We start from the raw sequence: 24,439 nt of genomic DNA on the forward strand, positions 1-24,439 counted from the left end.
TGTCAAATGGAGATAGTGCAAAGGTCACTGGTGGGAGCATCTGAATAGAAGTATATCCTGGCCTTTGTTTTCCTTTTTGTCTATGGTCATCCTGTAGTTTGTGTGGAGCTGGTTAGACACTGTCTTGACTACTCTAGTATTTTTTCAACTTACTTCAGCAGCCAAGTTCTGTTCATTTTCATAGTTTTCTTTTCCTTCCTGTTAAAATTGTCCATGTGCTTATGGATTTCAATTGCTTCTCTGTGTAGTCTGACGTAGTGGCTTTCAGAGTGGTCCAGAATTTCTGTTTTTTCAAATAATATTCTATGTCCAGGTTGGTTTATCATGTGTTCTGCTATTGCTGATTTTTCTGGCTGAAATAGTCCGCAGCGTTGCCTTTGTGTTTCTTTGATACGTGTCTCAAAGTGCGCAGCGTTTTGGTGGTTCCTATGTAGACTTGTCCACAGCTGCATGGTATGCGATAGACTCCTGCAGTAGCTAAAGGATCCCTCTTATCCTTTTGCTGAACGTGAGCATCTGTTGAATTTTTTCTTAGTGGGTCTGTAGATTGCTTCTTGTAGGTTGTGCTTCTTTCATCCAGTTTTCCTATGCGATCAGTGGTACCCTTTGATGTATGGTAAGAACACTTTCCCTCTAGATGGCTCTCTTTATCTTTGCTTTGTTCATGTGGCTTGTTCTTGAGTCTTTGCAGCCCTTACTGATTTCTGTATTAGAGTAACCATTAGCCTGTAGAGCCCTGTTTAGGGTGATTCAATTCATCTTGTAGGAGGTGAGGTTCACAGATTCTGGCTTTTGCTTGATGTACCAAAGTTTTATGGTGCTCCTTTTTGCCCTGGATGGTGATTGGAGTTTTGTGTGTAGAAGTATCTGTCTGTGTGCTTAGGTTTTCTGTATACTGTGTTGTCCCAATTGCTGGTTTGGTCTTATGCCGGATGACTGAATCATCTAAAAATGGCAGTTTTCCTTCATTTTCTTTCTCCATAGTAAATTGGATGTTTGGGTGGATCTTTTTGATATGGTCCAGGAATTTGTTTAGTTCTTCTTTTCCTCCGTGGGTCCAAAATGTGGTGAAATGTGTCATCCACATAACGGAACCATATGGTGGGCTTTTTTGGTGCTGTTTTTTCAGGGCTTGTTTCTCAAAATGTTCCATATAAAAATTAGCTATTACAGGGCTAAGAGGGCTACCCATGGCTACCCCCATCTTTCTGTTCATAGTATTCATTATCCCACTGGAAGTAGCTGGTAGTGAGACAATGTTGAAACAGGGCTGTGATGTCTTTTGGGAATTTCTGGTTAATGAGTGTAATGGTGTCTGCTATGGGGACCTTGGTGAATAGGGACACCACATCAAAACTGATCAGTTTGTCATTGGGGTTGAGTTTGAGTTTGCTGATTTTTTCAATGAAGTGAGTTGAGTCCTTAATGTAATGTGTAGTAAGTCCAATATGGATTTGCAGTTGTGTGGCCAGAAACTTTGCCAAATCATATGTAGGAGATCCAATTGCACTCACAATAGGTCTGAGTGGTGTGGAGTCCTTGTGGATTTTTGGGAGTCCATAGAGTCTAGGAGGGTGAGCTTCAGATTTGCAGAGACGTTTGCGAATGATTGGATCAATTGAGGAGTTTTTAATCAAGGTGTTGGTTTTCCTGGTGATTTTGTTGGTTGGGTCCTGTTTTAACTTTTTGTATGTTGTGGGGTCCAAAAGTTGTCTGATTTTTTCTTTGTATTGGTCTGTTTCCATGATAACCGTGGCATTACCTTTATCTGCTGGTAGAATGATGATTTCAGCAAGAACCGTCGTTGGGTTTGACTGTTCATCTTGGGCCCCTTCCGCACATGCAGAATAATGCACTTTCAGTCCACTTTCCATGCACTCTGCAGCTGGATTTTACTGTGCGGAATAGCAAAATCCACTTGCAGACAATTGTGAAAAGTCCATTATTCTGCACGTGTGGAAGGGGCCTTGGAGTTCTGGCGACTGGTACTTCGAAACCGGAGATGCTTTGGACTTTCTTCATCCTAGTTGTTTACTGTACAAATATCTGTATGAACACCTGTGTAGCATTCTTGCTTGAAAACCATCTGAGAATTGGCAATAGAGATGGATCAGACCACAGTGCATTTTTAATTCACTTTCACAATTGTTTGCAAGTGGGTTTTGCTATTCCACACAGTAAAATCCAGCTGCAAAGTGCATTGAAAGTGGATTGAAAGTGCATTATTCTGCATGTGTGGAAGGGGCCAAAGATAGGCAATGGTAAACTGCTCCTGAACATCTTTTGCCCTGAAAATCCCATGAGGGGTTGCTGTAAGTCAGTTCTGACTTGACTTCATTAAGTCACAACCGTAAGTCAGTTGTGATGACTTAATTCTTATTGTTTTGCAAAAACTTCCTGTGAGACTTTTGTGTGGACCTGTGCAAAACCCTGACCCTAAATTTCTCTCTTTCCAGGCCAAAGCTCCGAATTCGGTGGTGCTGGTGGTCGGGACACACCTTGACTTAATTGACACCAAATTCCGCGTTGAGAGGATCGCCACCCTGAGAGCCTACGTCCTGGCGATCTGCCGGTCTCCTGCTGGCTCGAGAGCCACTGGATTCCCAGATATCACTCTGAAGAATTTACAGTAAGTCTGATAGGGTTTTCTCCCTCTGACGATGATCTCCTGTACCCCCAATAATGTTTGAATATATAACGAGAACTCCTCCCCAATCTCCTTTTCTTGGTGGAAGCAAAACTCACTGGAATAATTCAGCCTTTTGCAGGTCATGCTGGGAAAAATGACCTGGTTTGGCAGCAAGTCAGACTCACAAATAGAAAGAGAGAGAGAGAGAGGCAGCATGGTGTAGTGGTTAAAGTGTCAAATTGGGATCTGGGAAATCCAGATTCAATTCCCTTCTTGTGCTGTGGAACCTTGCTAGTCGACCTTGGGCCAATCATACACTCTCAGCCTGGAGCTACCTCTCAAGGTTGTTGTGAGGATAAAATGGAGGAGATGAGAATGAGGTAATCTGCTTTGAGTCCCATTGGAATGAGAGGCGGGATATAAATAAAGTTTTTTAACCACCCAGGGAGTTCACCACCCCAGGAGCACTGAGAAGAGCTGATCGGTATGTTCATGTGGTACAGTCTTCCCAAAGTCCCCATCAGATAGAAGGCTTCTAACCTGATCCTTTCAGACTAAATAGTGCTATAGCCAGCATGGTGTAGTGGTTAAGAGCAGGCGGACTCTAATCTGGAGAACCAGGTTCAATTCCCCACTCCTCCACATGAACAGTGGACCCTTATCTGGGGAACCAGATTTGTTTCCCCACTCCTACACATGAAGCCTGATAGGTGAAAGACCATCTGCAAAGGGCCTCAAGACCACAGCAAATCCCAGTGGTATAGCAACTGCCAGACAGACAGAAATTAAATTCCAACGAGTCATTTTCACACCAGATATATTTTTTCCAGAGTACTGTTTTCCCCAAACCCCATCGGCTGTAAGAAAGTTGCAGCTTGCTAACCTGTTATGCTCAGTCATATGAAGGTAGCCAGGCAGCTTGAAATTACACTTGCCTCTGAGGCAGAATAATGCAATACTTTCAATCCACTTTCAATGCATTTTGCAGCCAGATTTTACTGTACGGAATAGCAAAATTCAACTTGCAAAAAATTGTGAAAGTGGATTGAAAGTGCATTATTCTGCATGTGTGGAAGGGGCCTGAGACTTGCTTGCCTCAACTTACGGGTCATGCTAATTGTAGGAATCTCTCTCTTTTCCGGTTTCTCTCTGCAGCGAGCTCTCGTGTAAGACCCTGGAAGGCCTCGACGGGCTCCGGCAACTGATTTACCACATCACTTGTAATATGAAGGACGCCGGCAGTTCTATCTGCTCACAAAAACTTGTTGGCAGGCTGGTGGGTATCTTTGGCAACATTTCTGGCTTTCCTGGTCTGAGGGTTTCTCACACTTGGTCATTATCAGGAGATGTGCCAGTCAATCATTACGTCATCTGACCTGGATGGACCAGACAAGCCTGATCTTGTCAGATCTCAGAAGCTAAGCAGGGTTGCCCCTGGTTAGGATTTGGATGGGAGACCACCAAGAAGTTCCCAGGTTGCTATGCAGAGACAAGCAATGGCAAATCACTTCTGAACTTTTCTTCCCCTGAAAACCCCAAAAGGGTCACCCTAAGCCCAGGGCACTTTCTTGGCAAAACCCCCCCACAAAAATGGGAATGACATCTCCTGATTGTATTTATTTCACGATCCGGGGAAATCTTCCAGAAGAAGTCAATAATCAGTGATATATCTGTACAAGTTGAAATATCTAAGTAAAATGCAGTTTCAATCCACTTTCACAATTGTCTGCAAGTGGATTTTGTTATTCTGCATGGTAAAATCCAGCTGCAAAGTGCATTGAAAATGGATTGAAAGTGCATTATTCTGCATGTGCAGAAGGGGCCTTAGTTAGATCAGAGCGGATTGCCACAGGCATAATCTTAATTGACAAGTGTACAGGCTCCTGAAGAATCATATATGTATTTGCCTAGTGCCGTCCCTTATATATTTTATTAAAGTTAAAACCAGGAAAATGGTTTAGGTTTTAAGTCACAGATGTCTTTTTTTGCTTTTTATGTATTGTACAGTGTCTGTATGGTTGGGAGCATTGGTATTAATGATTGTAGTATTTTTGTTCAAAGGATATGCACCAATTTTCCCAGATCTGTATCAATCTCTTAATAAATATTTTCATTAAAACAACCAGAAAACCCCCAAACAAACTGAGAATGATCCCAGTTACCAATCGCTGTTTCCATTGGGCACTCCCTTCTCAAAAGCCATCATATTAGCACCTCCCCTCATTCCATACTAATGAATGGTCTTCAATATAACAGATACCAAGGAGTTACCTGCGCTTCCGAGAATCCATCATAGCCGAACAACAGAGGAGAAGCCAAAAGTTCAGCGTCCAATACCTAATGGACAAGGAGATAGAGACCCTCGTAGAGAGAACGCCAGGAAATGACATCAGGGACTATGAGGATTTGCAGTCTGGTATGGCAATATTGGATAGCCCTGTCTTGAAATTGAGAGGTTTCTGAATTGGAGCAGATCTTGCCTGCAGTGAGCATATGACGCTGCCTTATGCAGAATCAGACTTTTTGACCGTCAGAGTTGGTATTGCGTGCTCAGACTGGCAGCCATTCTCCAGGGAGTGGGGCTCTTCCACATCATCTAGAAGAAGAAGAAGAAGAGTTTGGATTTATACTCCACTTTTCTCTCCTGTAAGGAGACTTAAGGTGGCTTACAAGCAACTTTCCCTTCCTCTCCCCATAACAGACACCTAGTGAGGTAGGTGGGGCTGAGAGAGTTTCGAAGAACTGTGATTATCCCAAGGTCACCCAGCAGGAATGTAGGAGTGCGGAAACACGTCTGGTTCCCCAGATAAGCCTCTGCCACTCAGGTGGAGGAGTGGGGAATCAAACCCGGTTCTCCAGATTAGAATCCGGCTGCTCTTAACCACGATACCACACTGATCCTTTAGTTGAAATTCCAAGGATTGAACCTGGGACCTTCATCAGTCCAAGCAGATCCTCTGCCACTTTGCCACAGGCCCTCTTCCAATGAAATGGAGCCTTTGCTGGTTTCCAAGGACCACAAAGCAATAGTTTTATTGGATGGGGCCCTGACTAAGGGGTAGGGCCCCTGTTTTGCCTGCAGAAGTTCAATTCCCAGCAGCTCCACTTAAAAAAAGAATCAGGTAATAGGTGGAGGTTAGCGTGATCTCATCAGGTCTCGGAAGCTAAGCAGGGTTAGCCCTGGTTGGTATTTGGGTGGGAGGCCACCAAGGAATACCAGGGTTACTATGCAGAGGAAGGCAATGGCAATCCACCTCTGTCAGTCCCCTCCTCAAAAACCCAGCAGGGGTCGCCATAAGTCATCTATGACTTGATTGCACTTTGTGCACACACAGTAGGTGAATAGCTCAGGTTAACCTGATCTCAACAGATCTTGGAAACTAAGCAGGGTTGACATTGATCGGCATTTGGATGGGAGGCCATGAACAACATTGCTTTGCAGAGGCAGGCAATGGCAAACCACTTCTGAATGTCTCTTGCTTTGAACTCTGTGCAGGTTCGTCATAAGTCACCTGCAACTTGAGGGCAAAACCCCCCCCAGAAAATGATATGAAAAATCTCAGGACCCTGGACAGCACCTGCCAGTCCTATTGACCTTGATAGCACAGTGATCTGACTCAGAAGAAGACAGCTTGAGAGCCAACGTGGTATAGTGGTTAAGAGCAGGTGCACTCTAATCTGGAGAACCGGGTTTGATTCCCCGCTCTGCCACTTGAGCTGTGGAGGCTTATCTGGGGAACCAGATTAGCTTGTGCACTCCAACACATGCCAGTTCTTCAGAGCTCTCTCAGCTCCATCAACCTCACAGGGTGTTTGTTTGGGGCGGGGAGGAAGGGAAAAGAGATTGTAAGCCCCTTTAAGTCTCCTTACAGGAGAGAAAGGGGGGATATAAATCCAAACTCTTCATATGTGTTGTTTAACTGTGCCAAATTGTTGCTAAATTTTTGCTGCTTTCAAGTTTGCTGTTACCCACTGTGGATCCTATCATATCAGGATACAGGCTTGCTAGAGTTTTTGAATAAACGCACAAAAAATTAATTTGTCTGCTTGGCTTTGAAGCCGGGCCAGGGCGTTTGTGGCAGAGCCGTCTTCCTTTCTCTCCGCAGCCATCAACTTCCTAATAGAAACAGGGACTTTACTACACTTCCCGGATACAAGCCACGGGCTGAGGAACCTCTATTTTCTCGACCCGGTCTGGTTGTCCGAGTGTCTGCAGCAAATCTTCAGCATCAAAAGTTCAAAGTCGGTTGCCAAGAACGGGGTGATCAAAGCCGAGGACCTGCGGATGCTACTGATCGGGACAGGCTTTATCAAGCAGACGGAAGAACAGTATTTCCAATTCCTTGCCAAGTTTGAAATCGCACTCCCGGTAGCCAACAACAGGTACACTGGTAATTGTCACCACATGTGTGGCTAAACAGGTCAGGTGGGAACACAAAGAGACGGAGGCATGGCTCCAGTTGTTTATTGCACCCTGTAATGCAGCAAACTTGAGAATGGCTGGGGACTGGGGTGCAGAATAATGCACTTTCAATCCACTTCCAGTGCACTCTCCAGCTGGATTTTACTGGGCGGAATAGCAAAATCCACTTGCAAACAATTGTGAAAGTGGATTGAAAGTGCATTACTCTGCAGGTGCGGAACAGGCCTGGGTTGGATGCAGCCAGTTTGCTGTATAGCGCCGCTTTCCCATGACATTTGTCTATGCATGGCACATGACCTCCACATCGCCTTTTTAGGTACTCACAAGAACCCCTGTCATTTCCCTTTGTCTCTGAGAGCCAGAGTGATTTAGTGGTTAAGAGCAGGTGCACTCGAATCATGTACACTCTAATTTGGAGAACCAGATTTGATTCCCCACTCTGCCACTTGAGCTGTGGAGGCTTATCTGGTGAACCAAATTAGCTTGTGCACTCCAACACATGCCTACTGGATGACCTTGGGCTAGTCACAGTTCTTTGGAGCTCTCTCAGCCCTACCCACCTCACAGGGTGTTGGTTTTTTTGTGAGGAGGGACAGGGAAAGGAGTTTGTAAGTCCCTTTGAGACTCCTTACAGGAGAGAAAGGGGGGTATAAATCTAACTCTTCTTCTCTCTAACATCTTACGTTAAGAGCTTTCATTTTCTTTCTCTTTTTATTAAAGTCTTTATTCAGTTCTTCCGGAAAAAAATACAAATAGGAAAAAAAATCACACTTAATCAACATCATACATATATTCCGACCTCCATCTTCATATCCACCCGAAAGATAACTATCTTACACTCCATTTCTCTATGTAATATATACCATATGCATGTTTAATTCGTACATTAGAGAAGATTAATGGAAAAAACCCTAATACAATATAATCTAAAAAGAGAAAACAATCAATATCCACACTCCATTCTAAAACTTAAACCCAGCTGAGAATCAATCTGAGCCATATTGTTCTTTCATAAATTCTACCCAGGGAGACCATATTCTCGCGCATTTTCCCAATTTTCTTTCCACATTTTAGTTAATTTCTCTAAATCCACATACTCCCATATTTTATTCAGAGATTTCATTTTCTTTTTTTCTTTCATTTTCTTTTTTGGAACCTTATTTGGTTCCACGTTGAGCCACATTTGGTGGTGGGGCTGTAGATTACAGATCCCTGAGCTAGAATTTTGAAGGCTGAAGGGTCTTCTGAGGACAGCCATGAGGGTCTTCTGAGGGTCTTCTGAGGACAGCCATGAGGTTTTGTGGGCCAGGAGCAGGTGCAGCCAAATCTGGTGGCAGTGGAAAATCTGCCTTCAAGATGAGGTTTTGGCAGCGAAGTATCAAAGTTTCTCGCAGCGGGCTGCGGATGTCTGCACCCAGCACATGTTTGCCTGCAAGGGTGATCCTTAAATCATTTCCAGCTTGAAGGAAGTAAAGAAATCTGCCAATTGCAAGTGGCACAAACATTCGGCTGCTTTGTTGTGCTCGAAGTCCTTTCCAACAGCTTGGGTCTGTCTCTTTCTTGACTTTTTCTGCAACATGTATTGTCGAAGGCTTTCACGGCCGGAATCACTGGAGTGTTGTGGGGTTTCCGGGCTGTATGGCCAAGCTCCAGTAGCATTTTCTCCTGATATGATCCTCTGAAGATGCCAGCCACAGGTGAAACGTCAGGAGAAAATGCTATTGGAAACCCCACAACTCTCCGTTATATGAATATCTATCGTAACTGTGATATCCTATTGTCCTGGGGTGATTCAATGGCTTTTGCGTGAAAGCAGAATGCAAGAGGTTGTCTCTGGTGTACACAGCAGAAGCAGAACGCAGCTGCGGCTCCTAACTGGAACATTCTGTGGTTTTTGGTTTCAGTTATCTCCTCCCTCATCTGCTTCCTGCCAAACCAGCTTTGGACATCCACAGCATACGTCACCAGATGGCCAACGCCATCCAGAGGGTGTTCAAGATGAGCTTCGTTCCTGTCGGCTTTTGGCAAAGGTTCATCGCTCGGATGCTTATCAGTCTGGCGGAGATGGATCTCCAGGTAGGCAGATGACATGCAGCGCGAGAACTTAGAAAACAAAGCTGGGATGTTGCTTAAATAATAAATACCTTCCTCTGCCTAGCGACCCTGGTCTTCTTTGGTGGTCTCCCATCTGTGTTTGACTGGAGCTGACCCTGCTTAGCTTCCAAGCTCTGGCAAGCTTGAGATAGTCAGGGCTGTTCAGACTGATGGTTTGTTCTATAGGCTGAAGTTGAGCTTCATGGGCCCTCCCTCCTATAGCAGGGCACACAAAATGCCCCTTCATCATTTCTCCCATACTTTCATACCACCTGGAGAAGGCAGTGGCAAACCAACCCATAAATAGGAGCCAGCGTGGTGTAGTGGTTAAGAGCAGGTGCACTCTAATCTGGAGAACTGGGTTTGATTCCCCGCTCTGCCACTTGAGCTGTCGAGACTTATCTGGTGAACCAGATTAGCTTGAGCATTCCAACACATGCCAGCTGGGTGACCTTGGGCTAGTCACAGTTCTCCTGAGCTCTCTCAGCCCCACCCACCTCACAGGGTGTTTGTTGTGTGGTGGTGGGAAGGGAAAGGAGATTTTAAGCCCCTTTGAGTCTCTTCACAGGAGAGAAAGGGGGGATATAAATCCAAACTCTTCTTCTTGTTATAAATAGTATCTGCCGATTTTCTGTTTCAGAAAAAGATGTTAGTACAATCAGTTGAGGTGCAGCAATCAAGAAATGTGTATGCTTCTGCATTAGAATGTAGTCCTGAAGAAATATGAGTATTCTCATTCATTTTTACACAATGCCGTTGTCAAGACCGTTATTTTGTTCATTATTAAACATGGTACTTTGATACAGTGCATTTATTTTTTATGTTTTTTTACTTGCACGCTTTCAACTGGATTGTGGGGGGAGGGGGGTGGTTTCAGGGCTAGGTAGGCACTAGGCCCCAGACAGAGCATTTTACAACAAAGAAGGTCCAGCATGTTGAGTCCTATGGCAGAGAGCCATTTCCTTGGCATCTTTGCCATCACTCATTTATGGGCATAACAAGTGCCATTGTTGATAGCTAGGAAAACAAAACTGCCTAACTACTTTGTGTCTGTGTGTGTGTGTGGGGGGGGGGGGATTTCTTAGGCCCTTTCCATATATGCAAAATAATGCACTTTCAATACACTTTCCACGCACTTTGCAGTTGGATTTTACTGTGCAGTTCGCAAACCATTGTGGAAGTGGATTGAAAGTGCATTATTCTGAATGTGCGGAAGGGACCTAAGTGCCCTGTTAAATTAGTAGCACTCCTGCCCTGAAACACAAGGGGACTTATAGCTAAGGTGACCAGATGGTCAGCTTTGTGATCCAGGACAAGGGGGAGGCGGCCGTGCGCGCGCACACATGTACGCGCAGCCACAGGAGCGCATTGCCTTCTGGGGCTTGCCGTTTCCCACCCCCCGTCCGGAAACGGCAAGCCCCAGAAGGTCGTGCGCTCCTGCGGCCGTGCGCGCGGGAGGCTGCCGCACTGCCTTGCGCCCCAGAAGGCCGTGCGGCAGCCTCCCAAAAATCGGGGCAATTTGAAGAACACGCGGGACAAATTGTTTAAAGGTGGGACTGTCCCGCCAAAAGCGGGACGTCTGGTCAGCCTACTTACAGCCCAAAGCTGAGGCAAAGGCCCATCCATCTCTGTTCTTAGACCCCACAGTTCCATAGCTGTTCAGCGTCTTCTCTGCACTTTGGTAGTTTTGGTAACCTTTGCACAGTGCAGGGGCTGGGAAAGGGCAGAGCAAGAGAGGAGGCCGAAAGCACCACCTTGAGAGAGGGATTAGATTTCCTACACCATGCTACAGCGAGTCTTCCTGGCGCCCCCTGATGTCCTCCTGAATATTCAAGTTGTTGTGGTCCCTTGCTCCCGATTGTTGTGAGATCTGGAACCGACTGGTGGTAAATTTCGGAAGGAACCCCAACCATTCAGGCAGCTCCCAATAGGTTGTAAAAAGCAATTTATAGCATCCCAGAAAAAAACATGATACAGAAGAGACTGTAGCTGTGTTTGGTCTGTAGGCTGACGAGGTGACATGGCCTTGTTGATTTGTGCTTATTTTGCCTGTTCTAGTTCTTTGAAAACAAAAAGGCTACCAAGAACAGGAGAAAAAGTACCGTTATCTATAGCTTCACAGGCAGACAGCGAAACAGATGCAGCACGTTCCGAGTGAAGAGGAATCACACCATTTATTGGCAGGAGGGCTTGTTTGTCACCTTTGATGGAGGCTATCTAAGGTAATGGTGGAGGTGTGACCTTTGTGGTGGCCATGACCTTTTATTTGAAGCTTAAAGGCCCCATCCGCACATGCAAAATAATACACTTTCAATCCACTTTCAGTGCACTTTGCAACTGGATTTTATTGTGCAAAATAGCAAAATCCACTTGCAAACAATTATGAAAGTGGATTGGAAGTGCATTATTCTGCATGTGCTGAAGGGGCCAAAGCAAAGTCAGTGTTGAGAACTGTCTCTCAGACAACAATGTTGGAAAGCGGTCTCCAACTGTCTTTGGGGAAATGGTTTTTCTCTTTTAATAAATGGAGCTACTGGGCCAGATTTCCACCCCACCCTGATTAGAATTTATATGTTTGCAAGGGAATCAGAGAAAATTATTCTGGAGCCACATCTGACTGCAGTTTGACACTCATAATTAAGATGCTTATTTTATTTTAAATATTTATATGCCACTTATCCCCTGGAACATTGGAATCAAAGCGGCTGGCAGACTTTAAAGTAATGGACAAAAATACAGTAACTCAAAATCCTAATAGATCACAACAGCCCATAGCTCAGATCATCTTTATAAAATTCAAAATCGAGGGGGTATGGGTTGAATATATTAAGAGACCCCCAAAATCTTTACTCAAGTCATTTTATTATTCCAATACTTTGAAATAAATATTTCAATATTTATTATTTCAATATTTTTAATGTGTGTTCATTACGGTTATCAAACCTTTGGGAATTTCCCTCTTATTCTTTATTGGTCTCCATTGACTTCCAAATCAAATATATCTGGCTGTAACTTTGTCTGTTTGTTTTCTACCCAATTGGGAGACGTTTCCAGGGATGGTACTTTTTGAAGCAAATTTTTTTTGTTGTAAATGGCCATCGGCCCAAATTAAGAACAAAATCCATGCAATACTTTTTACCAGGACCAATCGAATTGACACAAAATGTTGTGCAAGAGTTTGAGCTAATAATGGTGTCACATGGATTTTGTGCCTCTCAAGGGATTGTCCCTGCCAAGTTTCAGGAAATTGGAAGAAAGTCATTCCCCATTTTATAGAGTGAGGCCCCTTCCGCACATGTAGAATAATGTACTTTCAATCCACTTTCAATGCACTTCACTGATGGATTTTACTGTGCGAAACAGCAAGAGCCACTTGCAAACAGTTGTGAAAATGCATTGAAAGTGGATTGAAATTGCATTATTTTGCATGTGTGAAAGTGCCCTGTTGCCTGCATGGAGTGATAAGTTGTCTGTCATCAGAGTTGATGCAAAGTCAAGGCAACTAACTGTCTTTTCCACATCCAACTCCCAAGCTAGCTTTTCTTTGTCTGCCAGCAAATACAAGTGTAGGTTTTGGTCCTGTATCTAGCAGGTGCAGATAACAAAACTGCTCATGCAAACAGGGCCTTGGGCTTACATAGAAAAGAGAGAGCCTTCCCAAAGCTGCTGAAATTGTCCACTGACTGGCTGAAACACTATGCCAATCTGACTGTTGCGATGTTAACTTTTCCCTTTGGGTGCATATCTACTGACATTTTACAAAGATGCTTCTCGGGTATCTCACAGTCTTTTTCTGGGGACAGTGTGGAGTCTTCTGACGTGAACTGGAAAAAGAAGAAAAGTGGTGGAATTAAAATCATCTGCCAGTCGGACACGAGGGATTTTTCTGCAATGGCGTTTATCACTGATCATATCAACTCTCTGATAGACCAGTGGTTTCCCGGTAAGAGCATCGACAGTTACTTCCTGCCGGTAGTGATTCTCTTTTTTAAATATTTTTTTTCAATATAGTTAACTAACAGGGAAAAAAAGATGAAACAGAAAAAAACAAAATGTCAAAGACAAACAGAAAAAGCTAATACAGCTTCCCCAAAACTGTATGAATATTAGCTCTAACACATTGGATCTTGAGATTACAAAACTAATATTGTCAGAGAGAACATTACACAGTCTTAAAACTCACTATTTTCTGTGTGCTGGCTCTACAGCATCATTACTAAACAATTTCTTGGTGATTCTTTATTGGTAGGGGCCAGGGCAGGATTGGACATTTAACTTAGTATACTCTTCCTTAGTATATTATTAGGGAGTGTAGGTTAGATAGGTGTAGCCAGCTCTTCTTTGGAGTAAACTGGGTATTACTGTTAGGTTTATTTTTTACAGCAGTTATAGTTTTAGCATAAGTAGTTTTAGTTTTATTGTTAATGTATTGATATAGTGCTGCTGTGAATTGGCTAACACTAGGTGTTTAAGTCACCATCTTTAACTCTGTTTGCTTATTTTATTATTCTTATGTATTTTATTAGTATTTATTCTGTTTAATGTATCCTGTTGTGTTATGTTGTTCGCCACCCTGAGGCCTACGGGGATGGGCAGGGTAGAAACTGAAGAATAAAATAAAATAAATAAAATTAAAAATAAAACTTATAAGGAAAGTTTCTGGGGAAATATTGCCCTGGGGAGCCTCTCAGAATCCAGGAGATGATCCCAGTGGCCAACCAACCCCTCAAAGATTTACAACAAGTCATGTCCAGTTTTATGAGGTATAGATTCTGTATGTGTTCAGGGCCCTGTGGCATAGAGCGGTAAGCTGAAGTCCTGCAGTCAAAACTCTGCTCGTGACCTGAGTTCAATTCCAATGGATTCAGGTAGCCAGCCCAAGGTTGACTCAGCCTTCGATCCTTCCAAGATCAGTAAAATGAGTACCCAATTTGCTGGAGGTAAAGTGTAGACAACTGGGGAAGGCAATAGCAAGACACTCATAATCACTTACTGCCTAGTAATGAATTACCCATAATCCATTACTGCCTAGTAAATGTCAAAATGTGATATCTTCCCATGGGTCAATAATGGCCCAGCACTTCACGGGCCAATAGTGGCCCAGTACTTACCTTTTCAGGGTGTGTGTACAGAATCATATTGAGAAGCATGATTGTCCAAGTCCTTCTTTCCCGATTATGTCCTTGATGCATCTTGCGGCAAACAGAAGGTGATGTCACCACCCTCTGATTTCAGGGGCCTGTTTTGGGTATGGCGATCCCACTGTTGAACGATTCGCTTTTGATTTCTCTGTCCCTCCTCAGCGCTGACGGCCACAGAAAGCGACGGAACTCTCCTCATGGAGCAATATGTCCCTTGCCCAGTCTGTTCCACCCCTAAAACTCAAGATGGAAAAAGCCAGCAAATAGAAGACATGCAGTTCTTCAACATGGAGGACTGTGTTCTCACAGCCATAGAGTTGGACACCATTACCTGTCCGAACCACCCGGATATCCCTGTCCCATTACAGGAACTGGTTCCAGAGCTTTTCATGACAGATTTTCCTTCAAGGTGATGTTCGTTTTCTCTTTTCTTTCTCCTCTTAGGAATTATTGCTCCTGGTTGCCATCCGCTGGATGTTTCCACTGCAACTTCCTCCCTTATTTCTTTATTAATATTGTTCTCAGCATGGCGGAGGGGTTAAAATCAATGGATTCTAATCTGGTGAACCAGATCTGTTTGCCTGCTTTAACATACGAAGCCTGCTGGGTGACCTTGGGCTAGTCACAGTTCTCTCAGAACTCTCTCAGCCTCAGCTATCTGACAAGGTGTGTGTTGTTGGGAGGGGAAGGGAAGGCAACTGCAAGCTGCTTGGAGACTCCTTGAAGGTAGAGAAAAGCAGGGTACAAAAACCAACTCTTTGCATTCTTCATCTGGGCTGGAAGAAGCACGTAGCAGCTTTGTTATGTCTATCTGCCAGTGGAATCTAATCTGGTGGACCAGATTTGTTTCCTTGATCCTCCACATGAATATAAGAACATAAGAAAGAGCCTGCTGGATCAGACCAGAGTCCATCTAGTCCAGCACTCTGCTAATCGCAGTGGCCCATCAGGTGCCTTTGGGAGCTCACAGGCAGGATGTGAAAGCAATGGCCTTCTGCTGCTGCTGCTCCTGAACACCTGCTGGGTGACCTTGGTCTAGTCCCAGTTCTCTCAGGACTCTCTCAGCCGCACCTCACAAGGTGTCTGTTGTGGAGACAGGAAGCTTGTAGGCCACTTAGAGACTCCTTACAAGAGAGGAAACCAGGGTATAAATGCAAACACTTTATTTCTTCTATTTCAGAGGAGGAGGCAGATAACCGTAAAGACCTTACAGCTGTTTGCCGCAGGAATGTGGCATGTGCTCCAGCTCCTCTAAATAAGCCAATGCTCTTGCTTCCCTTCTTCTTCTTGCATGCCCGGCAGGTTATTTTTGGAAAACAGCAAACTGGCATACAGCGAAAATGAAAACAATATTCTCGGCCAAGGAGGAAGTGGAACAGTTATATATCAGGCGCAGTACCAGGGGAAACTGGTGGCTGTGAAACAGTTCCTGGTGAAAAAATGCATAAATTCTGCATTTTCAGCTACAGGTATTATGTTCTTATTGCGTGGGATTGGGAGGCAGCCTGCTTTTGAATTCCCCAGCATGCTTATAAGCAAATACGCTCCCCTTGCTTTAAAACCCTGTTTAAAGACAACTTTTTTTACCACCTACAAAAACTAATGTGTGCTTTGATACGGCTATGAGGATGCAACCTTTAGAAATAATTTAAGGGTGCTGGAAGAAATGTGGGGCATCCTCTGGCTTCCAGGAGCAGCAGTGGCGCAATGGTTTAAGAGCAGGTGTACTCTAATCTGGAAAAACCAGGTTTGATTCCCGGCTCTGCCACTTGAGCTGTGGAGGCTTATCTGGTGAACCAGGTTAGCGTGTGCACTCCAACCCATGCCAGCTGGGTGACCTTGGGCTAGCCACAGTTCTTTGGAGCTCTCTCAGCCCCACCCACCTCACAGGGTGTTTGTTGTGAGGGGGGGAAGGGAAAGGAGTTTGTAAGCCCCTTTGAGTCTCCTGCAGGAGAGAAAGGGGGGATATAAATCCAACTCTTCTTCTTCCTTTGGGATGCTCGGCAAAATTATCTTTCAGGGCTCGTTTCTTTAGAGGCGGTGCCTGTGCAGCAAAATATGACTAATGGCAGGGCATCGTTTCCTCCGTTTAGACACAATGCTGAGGCACCTGTGGGCCGCAGATGCCATGAAGAACTTTTCTGAGTTCCGGCAGGAAGCCAGCATGCTCCACTCTCTGCAGCACCCTTGTGTCGTCTCCCTGATTGGGATCAGCATCCACCCGCTTTGCTTTGCCTTAGAGTTGGCCCCACTGGGGAGTCTCACCACCGTGTTATCTGAGAACTCTAAAGGTAAGGACTCTGGTCTGACTTTGGATGGGTGAGTATTTTCGGGTGCGGGGGAGATCATAGAATCATAGAGTTAGAAGAGACCCCGAGGGCCATCAAGTCCAACCCCCTGCCATGCAGGAACACACAGTCAAAGCATTCGTGACAGATGGCCATCCAGCCTCGGTTTAAAAACCTCCAAAGGAGGAGAGTCCACCACACCCTGAGGTAGTGCGTTCCACTGTCGAACAGCCCTGACTGTCAGGAGGTTTTTCCTGATGTTTAGGTGGGATCTCTTTTCCTTCACCTTGAACCCATTACTCCTGGTCCTGGTCTCCGGAGCAGCAGAAAACAAGCTTGCTCCCTCACCAACACAACATCCCTTCAGATATCTAAACATGGCTATCATGTCACCTCTGCACCTTCTCTTCACCAAACTAAACATCCTCAGCTCCCTAAGACTCCCCTCGTAGGACACGGAGTCCAGACCTTTGACCATTTTGGTCTCCCTCCTCTGGACCTGTTCCAGCTTGTCAATATCCTTCTTGAATTGTGGGGCCCAGAACTGCTTCCAGGACCAATTCTCATCCTCCCCCTTTCTCTGACTTCAGGGGCATCCTTTGTGCCACTGGGACACATGTTAACCCTGAAAATAGCATATCAGATAGCAGCGGGCCTGGCCTACCTCCATAAGAAGAATATCATCTTCTGTGACCTGAAGTCAGACAATATTCTGGTGTGGTCCCTGGACGTGAAGGAAAGCGTCAACATCAAGCTGTCGGACTACGGGATTTCGCGGCAGTCCTTTCATGAAGGGGCCCTTGGGGTGGAGGGAACGCCCGGCTACCAAGCCCCAGAGATACGCCCTCGCATAGTCTACGATGAAAAGGTAAATCTGAAACAAGCCACTTCGGTAGCACAGACTTGTGCGCTTGGGGCTTGATAGAATTTGAAAACCTTGATAGAATTTGAAAACCTTGATAGAAAAACTTGATAGAATTTGAAAACATAAGACATAATTAATTAGAGTTTTACACTTCACCAATCCTTGATTCCCTGGCGAAAATAAAGAGTACATAACATACTTTGATTTATTTTTTAATGTCTGTGTAATCTAACCAGCGTGATTTAGTGGTTAAGAGCACTGGAGAACCAGTTTGATTCCCTGCTCTGCCACTTGAGCTGTGGAGGCTTATCTGGGGAACTAGATTAGCTTGTGCACTGCAACACATGCCAGCTGGGTGACCTTGGGCTAGTCACAGCTCTATAGAGCTCTCTCAGTCCCACCCACCTCACAGGGTGTTTGTTGTGGGGGGGGGGGGTGAGAAGGGAAAGGAGATGGTAGGCCCCCTTGAGTCTCCTTCTTCTTCTTAATCTGAAATGCTGTATAATATCTTTGATCTGCAAAATTTCTTCTGCAAGTGATTGCTAGACGTACTCAACAACAACATACGATAACTTGATCTTTCTTTAATATCTATTTATTTTATACTTGTCCTTGTTTTTGTGCCTAATGAAGATGATGTGATGTGGGTGTGCTCTGCCCATAGGTGGACATGTTTTCCTACGGCATGGTCATTTACGAGCTGCTCTCCGGACAGCGGCCAGTCCTTGGGCAACATCAGCTACAAATCGCTAAGAAGCTTTCCAAAGGCATCCGCCCCGCCCTGGGCCAGCCGGAAGAGGTGCAATTCCACAGGATGCAGGTTTTGATGATGGAATGCTGGGACACGAAACCCGAGCAGGTACAAGGCCAGCCTGGTGTATGTTTGTGTATTAATTTTTCAGGTTGGAAACAAAACATTTGGGGTTGAAAACCATGCAGAACTCGGTGGAGGAGATGTTTTATTTCCTACTTGAAAACGTTTTATTTGTGTCATGCGAAAAGGTGTACAGAGTTTTGACAACAGTGGGGCATCCTCGCACGCGGCATGTGACCAGCCTTTCTTTTTTTTGCACAGCGCCCATTGGCCACGTCCGTGGTAGGCCGAATGAAAGACCCCACCTTTGCCACCTTCATGTATCTGCTGCCGTGTGGGAAACAGTCGTCGTTCTTCTCTTCGCATGGGCAGGAATACACGGTCATATTCTGGGACGGGAAGGAGGAAACCAGGTTGGTGAATGTGGTTTTCCCCTAAAATTCCTTTGGTCGTCAGCCGTGCACTAGAAGCAAATAAACCCCCCAAGCTGTGCAGGCTGTGCAAAAGAAAGAATTCAAACTTCTGTGGGTTTTGATGACATGATCTTTTTCGGACAACATGAGTTCCTCTATCTCCTCTGTGGTCGTTTGTTCTTGTTCTTGCTTCAGAGGTGGGAAGCTGAGGCGAAGAGGTGATTTAAAGTCCTCGTTGAAGTGGTTCGAGGTGTTTTGCCCCTGCGTGTCATATTTGTTAATGTGGTGTCAGGCTAGGATCCAGGAGAGCCAGGTTCAAATCCTCCCTCTACCATGGAAACTCACTGTGATCCTGGGCTGGTTGTACGCTCTTGGACAAACATGCCACATGGGCATTTGATAACTTGGTGTCCACCACTATGAGAAGGAGATCCTGCCAGTTATGCAGTGAGCAGTGGCACAGGGGAGCAAAATGGCGCCCAGCTCCCCCCCCCCCCCCCCCACTTACCTTAGTTCAGCTGCAAAGAGCAGCTGGCTGAAAAAGCACTTCCCAGGGGACCTTGCGAGCCCCAACTCCTGCAGGTGTGTCCCCTGGGCTTTTTTAGCTGGCTGCTTTGCTGCCTGAAGAAGACACCTGGGCAAGGCAGGGAGGGGCGAGGGAAGGGGGGAAGAGATGGGTGGGGGCCTCCTGTCGCGCCGATGCCCAGCGAATTCTGGGAAGGAGGAGGGGCGTGGCTGGGCCTCAGCGTGACATGCACATGTCATGCCAAGGCCCAGCCACACCCCTCCTCCTTCCCGGATCTCTGGGGGACAATTTTTGCACCCCCACATAACTCGCACAGGGGCACCCGGGGCGTTTGTCCCCAGATGTCCCCGTGGCAGCTATGCCAGTGCCACCTGCCCTTGGGACACTTTCCCCTTCCTGCTTTCAGGAACTACACGGTGGTCAATGCAGAGAAAGGACTCATTGAAGTCGCTCGGATGAGCTGCCCGGGGACAAAGCTTTGCTGCCAGCTGAAAGTGCAGAGTTGTCTGTGGACTGCCACTGAGGTACGTGCATCTTAATCCAGAGTCGGCTCTTAAACGTATTCCTGCGGCTGTTTGCTTCCCCAGACTGTTGTTGATCCTGTAAACAGAGGTGATGGAAACTGGAGTAATGCATTTGCGTTGTGCATCGTTGTGTTTGGGTTTCCCATTTGGTGGTCCATTCCAAAATCAATGGCTAGTCCTCAGTGCGGTCATTTTGGGGATAAGAGCAAAGCGCCGGGGGGGCTTCAACAGAATGCTTCTTCCAAAAACACTATTCAGGGGATTTAAGAAATAGATCGGCTTTGTTATGGGAAAGGTTTATTTTGTGTTTCTCTCTTTGCAACTTCAGCTAATGCCAACCGTATACGGTAAACCCAGTGCCCCCCCCCCGCCCAGCTGTCATCATGTCAGGGTGGTTTTTTCCCTTTTCTTAAAGGATCAGAAGATTTACGTGTACAGTTTACAAGGAATGTGTCCTCTGAAGGCTCCCCAGAAGGGCTTAGACACCCCAGCGGCTGTTACCTGTCTCTTTGCTGTCCCCGATGCCAAAAAGGTAAAGCAGAGTGCATTTTAAAGAGACCGCATTAGCCGGATTTGTCTACTTCTGCTTTCATGGATTCAGGAAGAGAACCTTGTGCTGATGACATTGTGTGATGTCCTCATTGCTGAGAAGTCTTGTTCTTGAGAAAGATAAACCACCAAACTGGGAGAAATTACACTTGACCCATTTTAATTCTAGCAACATTTTATCTTATCTCATCCCGGGAACTCTCCTGTGCTGTTGCTGAACCCAGGTGCCTTTTTAAAACTCCTTTAGTTTTTGATTGCCCTGCCACAGGGTATAAATGTGGGTGCCTAATAAAAGAACCAAGTCCCAAAGAGAAAGGGAGGGGATGGTTTTGGGGTTTTTTAGAGGACTCGGCTGGAGCAGTAGAATGGCTCTTACCAGTTCTTTGGTGATCTCAGTCTGGTTTGTGGAGCAATCTCCCTAAAATGCTTGATGCGACGCTTGCGTTCTCAAATTAGAAGCCATTCAGGCCAGACCAGATGTTTGGGCCCACGAAAAAGGCAGGTGAAATAATTGTGGTGTAGTGGTTAAGAGCAGGTGGACTCTAATCTGGAGAAGCGGGTTTGATTCCCCACTCCTCCACGTGAGTAGCGGACTCTTATCTGGTGAACTGGATTTGTTCCCCTGCTCCTACATTCCTGCTGGGTGACCTTGGGCTAGTCACAGTTCACTCAAAACTCTCTCAATACCACCTATCTCACAGGGGGTCTGTTGTGGGAAGAGGAAGGGAAGGAGTTTATAAGTCACTTTGAGACTTCTTAGAGGAAGATTGGGTATAAATCCAAACTCGTCCTCCTCTTCTTCTGTGTGTTTTGGTAACAAATGGGGAATACTAAGAGGGGGTGGGGGGCTAAATTAAGAGAAGACACAGGTACATGCTCTATGAGCAGGATGTAATGTCTTCGCATTTTGAAAGACCTGCATAGGAAAATCAGACGTGATGACGACTCTCACCCCTTTATGTTATAATTCTGCGGCAGGGCTGGGTCTCTAATTTTTTAAATTAATTTGTTTTCTTCATTTCTATCCCATCTTTCTTGCCAGCGGGGACCCAAGATGGCTCACATTATTTGCCCTCTGTGCCATTTTATCCACACAACAACCCTGTGAGGGTCGGTCAGGTTGAGAGTGTGTTAACGGCCCAAAGTCACCTGTGGCAGAGTGGGGGTTTTGAGCTTGGGCCTTTCTGACCCTAGGGCAGGCTCTCTAACCACAGTGCCACGCTATCTGCTAACAGGGATTGATCATTCATTCATTCATTCATTCATTCATTCATTCATTCATTCATTCGGGTTTATATTCCACCCTATCCCCGAAAGACTCTGGGCGGGTTACAACACAATTCCAACAATCCATAGACATTAAAATATAAATCCTCATTTAAAATTAACCAATTGACAATTTATAAATGTAAAATAGTTTAAAATAAACACTGTAATGATAACTGGTGAGATAAATTCATCCATCCTTTAGAACTCCTACTTTGTGCTGGCCGGCATGTCCGACGGGCTGATAGCGGTTTTCCAAGCCTCGTGCGGCATCCCCCAAAACACCTGCCAGTACCTTTGCTCCCGCGCCGCTAACAGCTCCATGTTCATGATTGGTGACGATGATCCCCGCCAGAACCCTTACCCCGTGAAAGCGATGGAAACAGCAAATAGCGGAACTGAAGTCTGGTACAGCAACGGGCCCGGGATCCTCGTCCTAGACTGCACGGCCCTGGCGATCGTCCGGAGACTGGAACCTTACAGCCCCCCGTCGACAGTCGTGTCTATCGTTTGTAGCTCGGACTGTGATGGAGAGGAGATGGCGTGGTGTTTGGACGATGAAACAAACTTCTTGGTCATGTATTACACTGCGACATACCAACTGTGTGCCCGCTACTTCTGCGGAGACCGCAGCCCACTGAGAGACATGTTCACCATTCAGCAGCCTTCCGCCTTGATTTCCACTATGACGCTTGCAAGAAACAGGACGGCCACTCCCGAACTTGGCTCTCTGGTCGATGTCAGCATCGTGCATAGCCCTGAGCTGGGCACACAGATATTAAACCACCAGGACTCCCTCACGGACTACTGTTCCTTGTCCTCACACAGCCCTTCTGTGAACAACAGGGTGATGAGATCTCCCTCGAGCTGGCCCAGTTCTCCCGTGAGCTCCTCCAGCGTGCCGTTCTCGGTGGACAGCGAGGAGCTCGACAAGCTCAAGGAAACGAGCCTTTGCAGGAAGCTGGAAAACGATTCGGGGCCAGCCGACGATGACACCGGGCATCTCCAGGCCACGACGATTCTTCCTGTGAAAGATCTTGTTTGGATTCCCAGGTAAACGGTCCTGTGAGCTTTTGGGGCGGCTGCTCAAAGGCGGCATCCCGTTTTCGGTTTTTGGACTATGGGATTCAATCACGAGTCTTCAGGATAATCATATCGATAGTAGCCCTTGGAGCCACTGAAGGCTAAGTGCTGAGAGCCAATAAGCAGCTGGATTAATTTCATTTGTTAATTTATTTTACTTCATTTCTATCTCAGTGGTGTAGTGGTTAAGAGTGGTGGATTCGAATCCGGAGAACTGAGTTTGATTCCCCACTCCTCCACATGAGCAGCCAACTCTTATCTGATGAACAGGATTTGTTTCCCTGTTCCTACACATGATCTTGGGCCACTCACAGTTCTCTCAGAACTCTCTCAGCCCCACCTGCCTCACAAGGTGTCTGTTATGGGGAGAGGAAGGGAAAGGAGCTTGTAAGCCACCTTGTAAGCCACAGGGGAGAAAGGTGGGGTATAAATCCAAATTATTATTCTTATTGGTGGCTTTCAGCCCAGGTGGATTGCAATTTTGTTCCCAGAAAAGACTCTCTCTTTTCTGAACCCTACAGCTTTCCAAAGTGGCAGCTTTCTGAAGTCCCTACAGCTTTCCGAAGTGACAGGTGTCATAGAGAAGGCATTCCATCCTCTCCACTTGAGCCAAATTTGCAAGTTCCTTTTCCTAAAATACCCGGAGAAAACTTTTTTTAAAGGCAACTTGCTAGAACTCCAAACAGAAGAATAAATCACAGCTGTGAGCCCCGACCCGAGAAACAGATTCTTTAAAAAATTGCTTGGAATGGCCCTGGCAGCGGCTTCAAAGGCTTTCCTCGAGGGGAGGGAAGTCTTTAAAGCTGGTGTTTTTCCTGCTTCCAGAATGAGCCCGTCTCTTCCCCCGAGCAGAATGTAACGGAAATCCTCTCGCCCTTTTCCAGGAGAGGCGGGGATGTCGTTGTGATCGGCCTGGAAAAGGAAGGCGACTCGCAGCGGGGGCGAGTGATGGCTGTCCTGAAGGCTGCGGAACTGACCCCCCACGGGTAAGGGGGGACTGGAAAGGGCCCTGGCAGAAAGCCTTAGCTTCTTGTGCAACAAGCAAAGTTAAGTTCTTCGAGAGCCACCATCGTGTAGTGGTTAAGAGCTGGCGGGTTCTGCTCTGGAGAACCGGGTTTGATTCCCCACTCCTTCCTCCACCTGAGTGGCAGAGACTTATCTGAGGAACTGCAGGGAGGTGGGGGGGCAGGGCACCACAGTGGGTGACCCAGGAGGTGGCCTGCTGCCCCAGTGCCTGTCCGAGCTGCCCCTGCCCCACTCCCAGGGGCCTGGGGAGGGAAGGAGGTGGCTTGGACGGGCGCCACGGCTGTCTTTAGGTGCCTCTCCCACACCGACCCAGTTCTTCCAAGTGGGGGAGGAGGGGGTGGGTTGTGCCCAGGGTCATTTGACACCCTCCCGCATCCCCATGGGTGGTACACCCCTGCTTACAAAGCTGCCGTTGCTTCAAGGACAACTGACCTCTGTAATCTGGAGGACACCTGTAATTTCAGGAAAATTATAACTTTGGACAGTTGCATGTGGTTTACCCCCCTTCTCCCACCTTTCTCTGCTCTTGATTAGGCCAGGGTATTTTAGCCTTTTCTCTTGTGTTACCACCTCGAAGGGAAGTGATTCAGGGGGGAACTCACGACAGAAGACCAGAAGACCGTTGCTTGCATTTAACTAGGGGAGTGGGACAGGCTTCCCAGCCCAAAAAAGTTTTTAGGTAAACAAGTCAGCCTGCGAATAACAAAGAGTTTTATCGGCTGCCCAGTTTCAGATGAAGCCGGGTGATCATGTGCTCTTTGCAAGAAGGGGAATAGACCCTGAATGGAGTTTTGCAAG

General features: G+C 46.2%; 1 protein-coding gene across 2 annotated transcripts in view; it reads left to right on the plus strand.

Annotated features, from left to right (window-relative positions):
* Positions 1 to 24,439, plus strand: part of LRRK1 (leucine rich repeat kinase 1) — a 78,334-nt gene that overhangs the window by 52,304 nt on the left and 1,591 nt on the right. Inside the window, exons 17-33 of one of the 2 annotated variants that reach the window (XM_048482217.1) lie at positions 2,457 to 2,629; positions 3,785 to 3,905; positions 4,886 to 5,045; positions 6,736 to 7,012; positions 8,957 to 9,128; positions 11,205 to 11,368; positions 12,950 to 13,089; positions 14,450 to 14,696; positions 15,590 to 15,756; positions 16,381 to 16,578; positions 17,166 to 17,443; positions 18,105 to 18,299; positions 18,516 to 18,667; positions 19,600 to 19,717; positions 20,133 to 20,249; positions 21,738 to 22,585; positions 23,500 to 23,601. In XM_048482217.1, the coding sequence (XP_048338174.1) occupies positions 2,457 to 2,629; positions 3,785 to 3,905; positions 4,886 to 5,045; positions 6,736 to 7,012; positions 8,957 to 9,128; positions 11,205 to 11,368; positions 12,950 to 13,089; positions 14,450 to 14,696; positions 15,590 to 15,756; positions 16,381 to 16,578; positions 17,166 to 17,443; positions 18,105 to 18,299; positions 18,516 to 18,667; positions 19,600 to 19,717; positions 20,133 to 20,249; positions 21,738 to 22,585; positions 23,500 to 23,601 (3,629 nt within the window). The remainder of the gene's footprint in view (positions 1 to 2,456; positions 2,630 to 3,784; positions 3,906 to 4,885; positions 5,046 to 6,735; positions 7,013 to 8,956; positions 9,129 to 11,204; positions 11,369 to 12,949; positions 13,090 to 14,449; positions 14,697 to 15,589; positions 15,757 to 16,380; positions 16,579 to 17,165; positions 17,444 to 18,104; positions 18,300 to 18,515; positions 18,668 to 19,599; positions 19,718 to 20,132; positions 20,250 to 21,737; positions 22,586 to 23,499; positions 23,602 to 24,439) is intronic. The other variant, XM_048482218.1, reaches the window with a different exon arrangement.

The sequence above is a fragment of the Sphaerodactylus townsendi genome, linkage group LG17, assembly GCF_021028975.2.
Source record: "Sphaerodactylus townsendi isolate TG3544 linkage group LG17, MPM_Stown_v2.3, whole genome shotgun sequence".
NCBI classification, from domain to species: domain Eukaryota; kingdom Metazoa; phylum Chordata; class Lepidosauria; order Squamata; family Sphaerodactylidae; genus Sphaerodactylus; species Sphaerodactylus townsendi.